We start from the raw sequence: 14,351 nt of genomic DNA, 5'->3' as shown, positions 1-14,351 counted from the left end.
TTTTTTGTAGAGGCGATCTTTATGTAGCAAATCAATAATATGAACGGTTCCGATCATAAACATAAAGTTCTATAAGTCAGCAACATACAATTTTGAGTAGAAACCCTACTCATTCTTTGAGTGGCCAAGTATTGTTCTTTTCTTAAAACGCGAGGTATGAAAAAACGAGACTCTAAAATAGAACAAGACAGAGAATGAGAATTGAATGAATTGTTGCTCAAGGTTCATGCTCGAACTCAGGCCACGAGTCGCTTCAAGAAATAGGTCCGAGTCACAAGGTCTAGAGTTTGTAGTTTCAAATTTTAAGCTTCAAGTTTTTATACACAACTAAATTGAATAAACACTACGCAAACTAGGTAATAGGAATTCCCTTCTACATCCTTTAATTTCATGTTCATTCTACCAAAAGCAAATATCACCCAATAGATCACGTTTTTCTTGGTAACAAATTATTGTTGGGTTTTAATCAACAATCAATATATATATATATATATATATATATATATATATATATATATTAAACATATAAAAGATCGAGGCTTGAGTACCGTAATATCTTTGAAATAGAAATTTTCCTCTACTTTGTGCTTGTAGTTCCGTAGTCGTTTGCTTCACAAAGATTTAATGATCTAAACTAGGATTCCAGCATTGAAAAACTTCAATATGCCTTGTGTTGGAAGGAAGAATGATTTTTGGTGATTTGAGGTATCGTTTGGTATGCATACGGGACGGGACGGAACGAAATGGGACGGGATAGGACGGAACGGAATGGAGCAAGAGCAAAGATGCTCTCGGATGAAAACAAGGAGGAAGAAGAAGGAGACGAAGAGGTTATAATTTTGTGTTCCACGGATGTGGAACGAGTCATTCCAGGGGGTGAGACGGAACGAAAATTCACCCAAAACTCGTCCCGTGCAACAGTTCGTTCCACCCGTTTTAGGTGCACCAAACGTGGGATGGAACGCCTTGTCCCACTCTGTTCCGTCCTGTCCCACGTACCAAACGGTACCTGAATGATATGCAGATGCACCCTCTTTTTTTTTTTTTTTTTTTTTTTTTTTTTTTTTGAGTCAAGCAATAGTGTTAGTAAGTTAAATGTTAGATTAGTTACTGATAGGGTTCGAACCTATGCCGTCATGTAAGGGCACAACATCTTTTCACTACTGTAAAAAAGTGCCACTTGCAAATGCACCCTAATTAAATAATAAATATATATAATCACACTCCAAAACTCAAACCCAAAGTTCAAACACAATTTTGCTCTCTATGATCTATCTTTCCAACCACTTTGTAAGAGAAACAAATTGTTATAAAACGTGAGAAACTTGTAGTGGTGAGTAATATGGGATAATAAGTTAGCATCGGATTTCAACTTAAAAACTTCAATAAGTATTAGGTTGCCTAACGTTGTAATTATATTTGAAGTAGTGGTTGAAGACCCGGTTAATAAATGGAAGCAGCAGCCCACAAACTCGTCCCATATATTTCCTTGTCGGCCATTCACAATTTATTTATAAAATTCTTAAAGCAAAACTAGCTATAAAACTACGTTCTTCAATTATGGTCTAGTTCCATATAGTTTGAATTATCTTCGATTTTAATCTATTTAGTTTACTAATTACTGCAGTTCAAGAACAGTAATTAATTCCATACACCTTTTGGACAATTGTTATAAAATTGGTAAGAAATTTGGTCTTCTTTGGGTCACTAAAAATTCCATTCAAACAAAATAATTTTTCTTCTTACTTTTTAAATGTAGAAAAATATTCTTTTTTTAAATAAAGAGTGGATATCGAGTTAATCCACATAATAGGGCAATTATTATTATTTTTTGGTCGTAGGGAAAAACTTGTTTAGAGACTAAGCCCAAAGAGAAAATAAACAAAATATAAGGAAAACGGGAAGAAACAAATACACATAACAGAGCACCCATATAGAAAAAGAAAACGGGTGCAACCATAAGATATCTCGCCCAGAAGCTAAGACAGGGGAGAAGAGCATAGCATGACAAGAAGCGAGCTATGGTCTATTCTGCAATCCTCACCCATTTCATCCACCCAAAGCTTAAGGGAGGGTGGGAGAGACTATTTTTGGATAGAATGTGAATGACAGAGGATGTGGGTCTTATGACCCAAACATCTAAACACATCACTTTTTTATAATGCGAAGTAGCCTAATTGGCTGCAAATCTCTTGAATCGGGGCAACAACGCGATTGCTAAATCGATTGGATCTGGATCATTCGAAACTACATCTAAATCTCTGACTATGGCGACTAGGACTCTCTTTGGATCATGTATGCGGAATCTACTAGCAGCTAATCGAATGAAAGCGATACGTGAGATCCAAACTGACTAAACATTTTACTCACAAAAGAAATATCGTCGAACCGTAATGATAAAAATTTAATTAAATTGAAACAATTGATGATAAAACTACAAACCAAGACATGTGAAATTAAACAACCAAAATTTGAACTTCGCCCAAACGCTGTCTACATTCATAAGCAAGATTTCAGATTATTGTTTGGCATGTGTTATTCACACACCCTTTTTTACTTCTCATACATCCTTATTGATTTCTGTCATTTCATCTTCTTCCGATGAAAGAAAATTAAAAAAATATGTGAGAAATAAAAAAATGTGTGGATATCACACCCCTATTGTTTTCCGATGAGCATTACTTAAACAAAAGAAGACATAAAAACCTTGTACGACAAAGATAATTTTCATACTCCTATCCATAGACGGCACGTGGCACAACCCTAACACCACTCCCCATGTCACTAACAACACTCCCGCAACCCAGGCCCATTAATCTCGTTACACCCTCTCTCCCCATTCCCGAACGTGGAAATATCCAAAACGAGAGTGCCCCTTAAAAAGCAAAAAAAAGAGGGCAGGCTGCGACATATAACAATCGCTTGCTTGTCTGAACTTTCCTCTTTCTCTCTCCGCTCTCTTTCTCTCTCATCGACTCTGTATGTAGGGATTGCCGAGAGCAGCAGCCACACACTCGCACATCGACCGCCAGTCTCAGCAGCCATGGATTGATCGGCCCTCGTCGCAATTTCCACAATTGCATCGGGGCTTTTTGGTAAAGTTCCCTCCTTTACTTGCTGATAAACTCATTCGTCTTAATCTCGTACTGTAATCTTCAGATCGGCGCCGTTTCCTTTCCGCGGAAATTACTCTGTTTTCCCGCGAAAATTGCTCGATTTTCCGGGAAAGTCGGGGAAATGTTTCCCGCGGGAACCGACGGGATGTTCTGTCTGAAATTAGAGAGTTTCGGTTGCTAATTTTGTGTTTTTGTCGTTTAATTTCGATTTTTTTGACGTTTTGTTTTGACCTTTTTAGGTTTTAGGGTTTTGAAGTGTCGTTTGCGAATCGGGCATTTGGAGATCTTTACTCGTACATCTTCGCTGCGGTAATTTAAGCTTGCTGTAATTACTGGTGAGCCATTTTGTCTTAATTTGCTATAGAAATTAGGGTTTATGTGAGTTCTATGGACCGAGGTTAATGCTCCTCAAGGTTTTTACTTTTGCTGTAAATGTGTAATCTTGTCAATTTGAGGATAATGTTATTAATAGAATGATTAAGGAGGTAAATTTGTAGTGGATTAGTTGAGCTAACCTTCCCTTTTGATGATTCATGGGACCACGCTTTGTTTTTACTTTATTTCCATGATGAATTGTTTTGAAGCTATGAAGTTGGGATCATTTTATGCGTTGAGTGGAGCAACTCCGTCCCAATTTGAGGGTTTTCTTTGTATTGGGCGGTTATGCGGTCTTTCTTTCATCTGGTTTAACTTCATCCTTGAAACTCTCCATTTCTGTTTGTCAAATTTAGTTGCATAGGGAAAGTAACGACTGTTAATTTTTTTGTATCTTTATTCTGCTGTTTGCGTATGGATGATTACTCAACCGATATATATTTGGTGTGGCTTGAGAATGCCATAACATCCAGTTTATCCTTCAGTCGAAGCCAACAATACTTTTGAATACCTTTGCGGTTGGCAGACTATAATTTTCTTCCACATCTAATTATGCACGTATTGACCTGTGTTTTTTTAGGGGTATGATTTGTTTAAACAAGATGCTTTATCAGATCGAAGTCAGCATGTAGTTTTTCTGCTTCTTTGACTGTTGATAGTTCAATGTGTTGACATTTCTCTGTAATGTTATCTCCAGATCCTTTGCCATGGATAATATCCATTCAGTTTCCACGCTGATAGATTGTACAACCTCTAAGATACAACAGCTTCAGAAAGCATTTGCTGAACTTGAGAGTCACCGAGCCGTGACGCTGAACCTGAAGTGGAAAGAACTGGAAGCCCATTTCCATGGTCTTGAAAAGTCCTTAAAGAGGCGTTTCGATGAGCTGGAAAGCCAAGAAAAGGAGTTCGAAACCCGAACAGTGGAAGCCCAAAAAATGTTAGCAAAGCGGCAAGCTGCCGTTGTGGCCAAGGAACAAGCTTCACTGGAGACTCTTCAAGCGAAGAGAGATGCTGCTACATATGCTATTACTAATGCTCGAGAGAAGCAAAGGAAGGTATCAACTGAGGAGCCTTCTGTTGTCACTGATGATGGCCAAGGTGAGCAGCCAAGTGTGGAAGAGAAACCACCAGATGTGATGGTTTCTGAAATTAACTTCGAAGAAGTGAAAAGTCCTGAAATGGGGAGTAGTATAGAGGTGATATCCTATCCCCAGTTAGTGAAACTGTGTGAACAGATGGACTCAGAAGGGCTCCACAAATTTATATCAGATAACCGGAAGAACCTTGCTTCCATAAGGGAGGAGATTCCACTTGCATTAAGAGCTGCATCCAACCCTGCCCTATTTGTTTTGGAATCTTTGGAAGACTTTTATCGCCTGGAAGGGCCCAATACGGACGGGAAGAAGGATGCAAACCTTTTGGGTGTCCGTCGAACTTGTATCATGTTGATGGAGTGTCTGAGCACACTGCTTGCAAACCCAGAATTAGCCTCTGCATCTGATATAATTACAGAGGAGGTTAAGGATCTGGCAGAGGCAATTGCTGAAGAATGGAAGCCGAAGTTGGATGCTCTTGACATGGATGCTAGCAATGGGAACTCACTTGAGGCTCACGCCTTTTTGCAACTTCTTGGAACTTTTGGTATTACCTCTGGTTTTGATGAGGAAGAACTATTCAGGCTAATACCGATGGTTTCACGTCGTCGCCAAGCAGCTGACCTTTGCCGTTCTCTTGGATTGACTGAGAGAATGCCAGGTTTGTGTTTTTCTTTATGAAAATCTACATTTAGGTGACATTTTCGGAACTTTTGTAGTTTGATAAATAAATACGCGGTCCTTAAAAATTGTCTATGTTAACTATCCCAAACGGAGGAAATGTTTTTCTTCTTTACTTTTGTTTTTCCCCTTATCTTTTACTAGTTTGCATGTATCTTTGGCTTGTTTTTGTTTACAAGTCTATAACTTTGTAATGTTTTGTTCCCCACTAGATCATTGTCATTATAACCACTGAGATAAGGTAAGAATTGCAACTGCAGTCAAACCTCCTTTCTGTTCATATGTGATGAGTTACTCGGAAGCCTATATAAGCTGGTCTTGCATTTCATTAGAGTCATTGTGTAAAAGTGCAGCAACATCATTCTCCTGGCATTTGCACGATAATTCTAGCGAAATTCATTTAACTTCAACCTGAAAATGATGCATGCTTGGATTAATGGACCAATATTGAGAACATAGAACTTTAAAATAAAAAATTGATTTCTTATGAACTTCAACTTTTGTGTTTTCTTGCAGTTGATTATGTTAATGTTGGCATTTGGCAGGTGTTATTGAAGTGTTAGTGAATAGTGGACGGCAAATTGATGCAGTTAACTTGGCTTTTGCATTTGAACTGACGGAGAAGTTCCCTCCTGTGCCTTTACTGAAGTCCTACTTGAAAGAGGCAAGAAAAACTTCACCAGTCAAATCTGGAAATGCATCCCCCACAGCACAGGTACATTCATCTTTATTGGATGTTGTAATAGTTTTGATTGCAGTTATCGATTATCTGTGTAATATGAAGTTTAGTTTGATTTAATACAATTAACGTGAGATAGCATAACACTGATATTTGATTGGATTTTGCCGGAGAAAGTATGGCCATGTAGTTGCAAATTGGCTGCACCTAACAAATATTTCATTGTTTCAGAATGAAGTGAACGACCGTGAGTTGGCTGCCCTTAAGGCAGTGCTCAAGTCCATTGAAGAGCATAAGCTTGAGGAGCAGTATCCAGTGGATCCACTTCAGAAACGGGTTCTTCAGCTGGAAAAGGCCAAGGCAGACAAGAAGAGGGTGGCTGAAGCATCAAAGCCTCAGCCCAAGAGACCTCGTGCTAACGGTGTTGGATATGCTCCCCGCGTCACTAATGCTGTTGCTGACAAGACTTTCTATCCTAGAGTTGCTGAAAACAGGTACCCGCAGTATGTGTACGACAGACAGTTTGTTTACCCGGGACCTGCTGACAACCATTACAACATGTCTCCTGCTCATGGAAACTACTTTGCAACCGGCTACCAGTATCAGCCTGCGGCGTATCTTCACTAATTTGATGGCCAAAAAAGTGACAGTGATCCTTCTCAGTTTAACGGTTAGTCTTTAACCCTCTGAGTTCGTCGATGTTCAATGTAAGAATGATATTAGTATCCGAAAAAGACCCCAAAAAAAGAAAAAAAAAATGTCTTGTTAATTTTGTTAGTTGGATGTACAAGGAGATATTTGATCCTCTAATATGTACTTTGTTTTACTTTTGTATATGTTTTTGTCTGCCCTGTGTTTGAGTTTGACTGCCTGCAAAATGCAAATAGCCAACAGGTTGATCATTCATGGAGTTTTCAGACATCCTGAAAACTTTGGAAGGGATCGTATGCCAGTTTTGAATAAGAAAACCTCTCAAGTATTTTATAACATAACGTACCGGAAATGGTATTAATGCCTCGAGCCTCCGGTGATTGTGTAACTGAAATTTTTTTACGGAAAATTTTCATCGGTAACTCGCGAGGAACCAATCGTCCAAATATGAAGGTGTTTTGCATACACTTCTCTTTCAGAGCAATTGGTCAACTGCTTGGTAGGTGCAGAGGTTATTATGGGAGAGACGATGAACACACACATATGAATCATGAGTCTCTCTCTCGAAGTATTGACAATGCATTGACCGGGTCGTTCTAAGTCTGTTAATACCTACGTCATGTCCGAACATCATTTTAGAAATGAGGGATGCTAGATAGAAAAATAGCTCTTCAAAATGAATTATTTATCTTCTGATTAAACAAGATGAATTTGGTTTGTAGAAAACAAAGAGGGGTTTAAAAAGCCCAATATTTTGCGTCTCTTGTACGACCCTTTCCTTAGAGTCGTTTAATCGCACCGTAACTTTTCATCTACCCCAAATTTTCAAAACAAAATCAAGAGGTTACTTTCCCTCCTCCACATTTACAGTTATTCATTCAAATTCCCGCCAAACACAAATGAGGATCGCCGAGCTCTCAACGCCGGAGCTCCGGCAAGGCCACGCCGACTCCCAACCTCAACATCAACCTCCATCGCAATCTCATCAACTTCTCATCTCCCAAATCGAGTCCTCAATCAAACAAATCGACAATCTCTCCCCGGAAATGCTCTCACCGGACACAGTCTCCGCCGATCTCCGCCGATTCTCGACTCAACTGAGCCAACTCGCTCCCTTCCCCAACTCACTGAAGCTCCTCATCTGGAAGCTCAGCTACCGCCTCTGGAACGCCTGCGTCGACCTTTCAAACGCCGCCTCCCTCCGCTCCCTCAGCGCGTCCGGAGCCGAAGACCACGCCAAGCTCCGCCACGTCGCCGCTGACCTCCTCTTCATATCCGGCGACGTCTCTGGTGTCCCTTCCCCGGTGATCAAGTCCGCCTCCTTCTACCTCAAGACCGGCCTCATATGGCGCGACCTCCGGAGCTTCGATCTCGCTTCCTCATGCTTCGAGCGAGCTACAGATATAGTCTCGAAGATCGACATCGACAAAGTCTCCGATTGCGGAGAGAGAAAGCTTCTCCTGGACCTGAGCATCGCGAGATCGAAAACCGCATGGGACGTCTCGGACAGAAATGTCGCGATCGCGCTGCTGAACAGGGCCAAGAGCTTGCTATTCAGGTCGCCGGATCACCACAAGGCGCTCGCGAACCAGTACTTGGCGTTCGGCAAGACGGCGCTTGCCAAGAGCGAGATTCAGGACCTAAACGACGCGTTGAAGCTGATGAACGAGGCTCTGGATCTGTACGAGAAGGGATTGCGTGTGGCGAGAACACGCGAAGAGATCATGGAACTCAGGGATCTGAGGTCGAAGACGCTGCGATTCATTTCGGCCGTCCATCTGCAGATGAACGAGTTCGAGAGCGTGATCAAGTGCGTGAGGGTGCTGAGAGAGGGGTGCGAGAGTGGGGACCCCCATCCAAGCCTATCGGTTCTGGCGATGAAGGGCTGGCTGGGGTTGAGGAAGTACGCCGAGGCCGAGAAGGAGCTCAGGGGCATGGTGGTAAATAAGGGGATTCCGGAGGGCGTTTTTGTGTCGGCTGTGGAGGCTTATTTTCAGGCGGCTGGGACTGCCGGAGCAGAGACGGCAAAGGGAGTGTTTCTGGGACTGTTAGGAAGGTGCCACGTCAGCGCCAGCTCGGCTGTTAGGGTAGCCCACCGGGTGATTGGTGACGCCGGTGAGGGATCAAGAATTCGGGCCAAGGTGGTGGCGGAGCTCGTATCAGACGAGAGAGTGGTGGCCCTCTTCAATGGTGACGCCGCTGCCCAACAGAGAACTGCAATGCATTCGGTGCTTTGGAATTGGTATGGTCATAGTTTCATGTATTCCTAATTGAATTGCTTAATTGTTAAGTATTTGAAATTTTCATATCATCAATCGTTTTATTGTATGAATTTTGTGATTCGACATTGACAGTGGTGCTGAGCATTTTCGATCGAAGGATTACGAAACTAGTGCAGAAATGTTTGAGAAAGCAATGCTTTATATCCCATTTGACATTGAGAGTAGAATTCTCAGGGCCAAGGGATTTAGAGTTCTGTGTCTCTGCCATTTGGGTCTCTCCCAGCTTGATCAAGCACACGAATACATCAATGAGGCCGAAAAGGTTTGCATTCGCTAAATTATAGCTACAAGATTGGAGTTTTGGTTCTATGGAACTTAATTTCTCCACTAACTTGCTTCTCTGTTCTCTGTTTCTGCAGCTTGAACCGAACATTGCTTCAGCTTTCCTAAAGGTAATTAACCCTTAATAGCTTTAGCTTGATCCTAAATGTTGCCCTTTTTACTCAGCTGAACATTAACACTTCCTTTGTGGGTTTATGCAGTTCAAGATTTTTCTGCAGAAGAAAGACCAGAATGGAGCTACTAATCAGATTCAGGCAATGGCAACCTGCCTCGACTTTACACCAGATTTTCTCTCCCTTGCAGCCCATGAAGCTGTTGCTTGCCGTGCTCTTGCTGTTGCGGTTTCTTCTCTATCAAGTCTGCTGAGCTTCTATAGCCCGGGAAAATCCATGCCAGCAGCTGAAGTTGTAGTTCTACGCACCTTGGTCACAATTCTAACACAAGAACCCGGGAATGAGGATGAAACCCTCAAGTTTCTTAAGCGCGTCCATAATCGTGCGTCTGAGCTTGGTCCTGATTCCTTTTTCGGGACAGGGGAGGTCGGAAGACGGGAGAGGAACTGGTTTGCTGTGACTTCATGGAACTTGGGGACCAAAACCGGGAAGGAGAAGAACTATGAATTGTGTGGCGAATTCTTGAGACTGGCATCGGAGTTTTATGGTCTTCTGGTTGATAGGCAAGTAGAAGAAAACATGGTCTGCAAGTCGTTAATTCTGAGTGTATCTGCAATTATAGCTTCAGAGAATCAGGGAAAGACGACATTGAATGAAAGTGAAGTCAAACAAGCTCAAGAACTTCTAGATAGAGCTGGGAAGGTATGAATTAGCAAATTGTATGCCTTATTCGCATTTGATTTGCTGCCTCTCTAAATCCTAATTCGGTTTTTGTGTAGATGCAGATGTTGAAAACAACCTCAGCCGGGAATCAACTTATCGGTGATCAATTTTCAACAACTGAACCTGATTTGTTCTTCATCTACACCTTTTGTGCCTATGAGATACATGGAAGGCTGAATGACTTATCATCACAGCTAAAACTAGTGAAGAATTTTGCTACTTCAAAGGCCTGCAATCACAAAAACCTCCTTCAGATCGGCATCAGCGCTTCACAACCTCCCCGAACCAATCCTGAAGTCGCAGTCTTTGCTCTAAACGAGTGCCTATCGTCCTTCCTCTCTTCCTCCACGGCAGACTACCAAAGTGTGGCCCTCATTGTTCGGAAGCTCATTGGAGTGACCAGCATTCACAAGGGGGATGCAGATGACGATGCTGTTTATGGCATGTACAAGCAGGCTTATCGAATAATGGTGGGACTGAAGGACGGAGAGTACCCGACGGAAGAAGGGAAATGGCTGGCCATGACGGCATGGAACAGGGCGTCGCTGCCTGTGCGGCTCGGGCAGATTGATGTGGCGAGGAAATGGATGGATGTGGGTTTGCAACTTGCTAAGCATGTTAATGGAATGGAGACTTACAGAGCGTGCATGGAGGATTTTATCAATGGTTTTGAGAAGAGACTTGACGCACCAAGTTAATGGTGAAAAAATTGGACCTCAGTTGGTAGTGTGAATGTTGGTAGCTTTGTAAATTGTATGGTGGAGTTGGGCATTGTTGTAGAGAAAATTATCGATAAAAGTGAGAATTGATTTCGCGTTAAACTAGCATTGCATCTTTTTTTTTTTTCAAACAGTAAATTTATTAGATTAGATATTAGATTGGAGGGAGATTCGAACCCATACCGTATTGCAAATGCAACACTTCTTTCCACAATTATGGTAGAGGATTACTTGCTTATATCTAAGGTTTTGGGTCCATGAACATTTGTTTTAACGGCACCCCAATTTTATTTTGTTGATTATATAAAGAACATAAGTACTCAAGTCTTATTTTTAAGTACCAAAAACACTTCAAGTGCAGCATTAATTATATGCTTATTCTAAAAAGGATCTTAAGTGCTTTTCAAAAATTTATTACATTTTTACTAAAAATTGATTTTTTTCACCAAAACTGTTTTCAAATATTTTAAAAACAGTTTTAAACGTGCTCTCAATCTAACAAGAAAAGAAAATAGGGAGTGCGAATTACGTTCTTTGCCCCCCATAAATGTAGACATTTGGGCCGGACTCTTGATTCATGGGCTGCTTTTGTTACTACCCAAAATCTACCATCCAACTCCAATGATCATCCTTTTCATTCTTGGCCTCATTCTTGGCCTTATCTTCTCTCTCTCCTCCCCACCCCAACATCTCCAGTGGAGTCTCTCTCCATGATCCTCTCCTTTTCTCCACCACCCCAAAACCACCTCAAAACCCAGAAGCCACTCCCCTCACCACCCATCTCTCTGCCCCAAACCACCACCAGTCCCGCCATTTCCACTTCCTACACCCAATTTCCCTCCACCAAGAACACTCCTTACACCCCAATTTTCCTTCTGAAACCCACTCATTTCCCCCACAAATTACCAAACACCCAACTCACATTCCTCCTCACCAAGCTCGTTGCAACCACTGCATTCACTCTCCCCTGAATCGCTTCCGAATCCGTAGCCTCCGTACCTGAGCAAGTTTCCGACAAAATAAACCTGGAATCAATCTTGGTCTCGATCGATGACTTTTTCAATCGAAACCCATTTTTCGTTGCTGGGTGCACGTTCGTCTGGCTGGTTGTGATTCCTCTGGTCCAGGCGTATTTGAGAAAGTACAAGTTTGTCATTGTCATTGACGCGTTTCGGAAGCTCCGGGACGACCCGAACGCTCAGCTGCTGGATGTTCGGGACGAGAAGAGCTTGGGGTATCTGAAGGCTCCGAATTTGACGATTTTGAATAAGTGCACGGTGCAGTTTCCGTTTTCGGAGGAAGATGAAGCTGGGTTTGTGAAAAGGGTTTTGGAGAGGTTTGGGAACCCAGCAAAGACTGTCGTTTGCGTTCTGGGCAAGTAAGTGTAAAGCTTTTGCTATAGCTTCGTTTCTGGTGGTTTGGTACTACTTTTTTAGAAAGCATTCTTCTTCTCCTAAGCGCTTATGCTAGAAGTGGTTTTCTTAAAAACATGTTGAAATTTATATTAAAAATCCAAATGCTTCCTGAAAAAGCACTTCCATAACCAAGAAGCGCTTTTTAATGTAGTCCATAGTGATTCTGGTTGTTATTAAGCACTGAAAGTGTGTTCAGAAGCAAACCCAAGCATCCTTAGCTATGACTATGAGACTATGGATTGATTGTTTACGTCTATGATGAATATCTAATGCTAGGAGAGAAACCTGCACCGTAATGCTATTGTGATGGTATCCCAAGCCATTGCGCGTGTTCATGCGTCACTTGATTGGCTTAAATACTGCCATAATGACATCCCGTGGAAGGAAGAATGGAAGATAAGTTTATTTCATTTTTTGGATTTAAAGGTATGTATAATCTCAGTATCAGTTTCTCTTGTTGGAAGGTAGTTTTGATGGAATTTCCATCAAAGTGGCTGAGTTACTGTTTAATAATGGTTTCAAAGAGGCTTATGCAATCAAAGGTGGGGTTGGAGGTACAAAGGGGTGGCTGGTAAGCATCTTTTCTTTTCTTCTACTTGCCGCCTTTTTCGTGTTATCTGTGATTAATTTGAACTCTAGCTCCATTGAGATCAGCCTTTGTGTTGATGCTTTTCAGGAGAATGTGGTTGGACTTTTTTTTTTTATTGATTAAATCTTGGTAAAATATTTTTTGGATGTGTAAGAATGAGATTGAGCCATCCGAATTCCGAATATAGTTGAGAACTCTAAAACCCTAGAATGAGGAACATTATCCATTTTCTGGATCTGTACCAGCACCATATAAAGGCAAGCATTATGCATATGTACATAATTTGAATGCTGCTTAGTTCTTGCGAACTCTGTGTTTTTGTGTTCTAGCAATCACGGACTAACTAAAGCATCAAAGTTGCCTAGTGAAATGATTTTCTGCATAGGTTTGAAATTGCGTCAAGCGTGTTTTAAAGACCATTTGACAAGTGCATATAAGAATTCTGAAGCTGCAGTTCAAGTTTTAACACGAGGAATTGCTAAAGTGTTTTGGCTAGTTTTGTTTTATTAGAATTTAGATGATGTGTTTACTCTACCTTTTTCCTCCTCAGGAGTCACAAGAAACTCTTTGGCCACCTTCTATGCATATCTACCCCAAGAAGAAGGTTAAAACTTCACAAGAAACTGTGACAAACGGAGGAGTTGTTCGGGGAAAGGTAGAGAGCAATGGTGCTGCCACTTCTACAAATTTGTCCACAGGAGAAAGTCAAACAACGGACAATGGACGCACAACCAAGGCTACAGACTCTGCGTCACTTGTGAAATATGGCTCTAGATCATCCTTTCCCTACCCAACTGTATGTTCAGCTTCTTTCTCATGAATCATTATTAGTTACAGAAGATTACCGATCTTAATTATGCTTTACCTTAAAAGATTTTTTTAATCTCATTCGTTCTAGTTATGGCTTCCATTAACCAATCTTAGTGGGTGATTTGCACAATCCATAGGCAGTTTCAAGTTACTTTTCCAATAGGATCATGTCTGTTTGTTCATCTACTTTTTTCATTGTGGTTGTTTCCGATGCAGTGCCAAGATTTGAAACCGCCGTCTTCCCCAACTCCATCGAAGCCCTGAAATCGATGCTGTGACTCTTCTTGCTTCAGAAGTGGTGCCTCCGGTTGGGGGAAGCATATTTTTTCAAAAGTTTTGCTGATCATTAGTTGTATATTCGTGATATCGAGGCGAGGTTATTGATAAATGACACGCATTGTAGCTCTCCGTAGCATACTTTTAGTTCCGATTTTCATATCAGCTGTACATTTTGTAATGTGTATTTGAAGCTAACATTTGTCCCATGGTAATAAAATGGTGATCATTGCAAAGGAATCTTCTTCTGAATATAGAATGTTTGAAGTGTAGAATGAGATTTTTGGAATGTCAATAATAATTCCATTGTTGTTAAATTAGTAAAAAATTGTTAATTAATCAACATTTAGGATCCGTTTGGTGGACCGACTAGAATGGGCTATTGTATTTTGAATTTATTAGGGTTGGAATAAATGGATTGGGATATTTTAAGGGAAGTGTTATTGGTACTTCAAAAATCTCATTTTACACTATATTTTTCTTTCTAAATATAGAAAGTTTAGAGTGTAAAATGAGAATTTTGGAATGCCAATAACAATTCCC

The 14,351-nt window shown here is 41.1% G+C and overlaps 2 protein-coding genes and 1 pseudogene across 6 annotated transcripts; all 3 read left to right on the top strand.

The window, feature by feature from the left end:
• Window positions 1–2,927: 2,927 nt before the first annotated feature.
• On the top strand, window positions 2,928–6,782 carry LOC137724387 (FRIGIDA-like protein 3). 5 transcript variants are annotated; one of them, XM_068463131.1, is made up of 6 exons: window positions 2,928–3,095; window positions 3,356–3,451; window positions 3,701–3,800; window positions 4,189–5,249; window positions 5,815–5,984; window positions 6,180–6,782. In XM_068463131.1, exons 4-6 carry the CDS (start codon window positions 4,199–4,201, stop codon window positions 6,573–6,575), a joined length of 1,617 nt encoding a protein of 538 aa, XP_068319232.1. In that variant the 5' UTR covers window positions 2,928–3,095; window positions 3,356–3,451; window positions 3,701–3,800; window positions 4,189–4,198; the 3' UTR covers window positions 6,576–6,782. The 5 variants fall into 5 exon arrangements, with proteins under 5 accessions (XP_068319232.1, XP_068319235.1, XP_068319234.1 ...); XM_068463134.1 differs by lacking the exon at window positions 3,701–3,800 and having other exon boundaries at window positions 3,363–3,425; XM_068463133.1 differs by lacking the exon at window positions 3,701–3,800 and having other exon boundaries at window positions 3,356–3,425.
• A 716-nt stretch (window positions 6,783–7,498) lies between these two features.
• Window positions 7,499–10,762, top strand: LOC137724113 (TPR repeat-containing protein ZIP4). The gene is made up of 5 exons (XM_068463026.1): window positions 7,499–8,841; window positions 8,954–9,143; window positions 9,241–9,273; window positions 9,364–9,978; window positions 10,062–10,762. Exons 1-5 carry the CDS (start codon window positions 7,499–7,501, stop codon window positions 10,695–10,697), a joined length of 2,817 nt encoding a protein of 938 aa, XP_068319127.1. The 3' UTR covers window positions 10,698–10,762.
• On the top strand, window positions 10,732–14,040 carry LOC137724820 (rhodanese-like domain-containing protein 4A, chloroplastic; annotated as a pseudogene).
• The last annotated feature ends 311 nt before the right edge of the window (window positions 14,041–14,351 follow it).

Source organism: Pyrus communis, chromosome 2 (genome assembly GCF_963583255.1).
Source record: "Pyrus communis chromosome 2, drPyrComm1.1, whole genome shotgun sequence".
Taxonomy (NCBI): domain Eukaryota; kingdom Viridiplantae; phylum Streptophyta; class Magnoliopsida; order Rosales; family Rosaceae; genus Pyrus; species Pyrus communis.
Note: the sequence above shows the minus strand (reverse complement) of the source record. Positions and strands in the feature narration are given on the sequence as shown.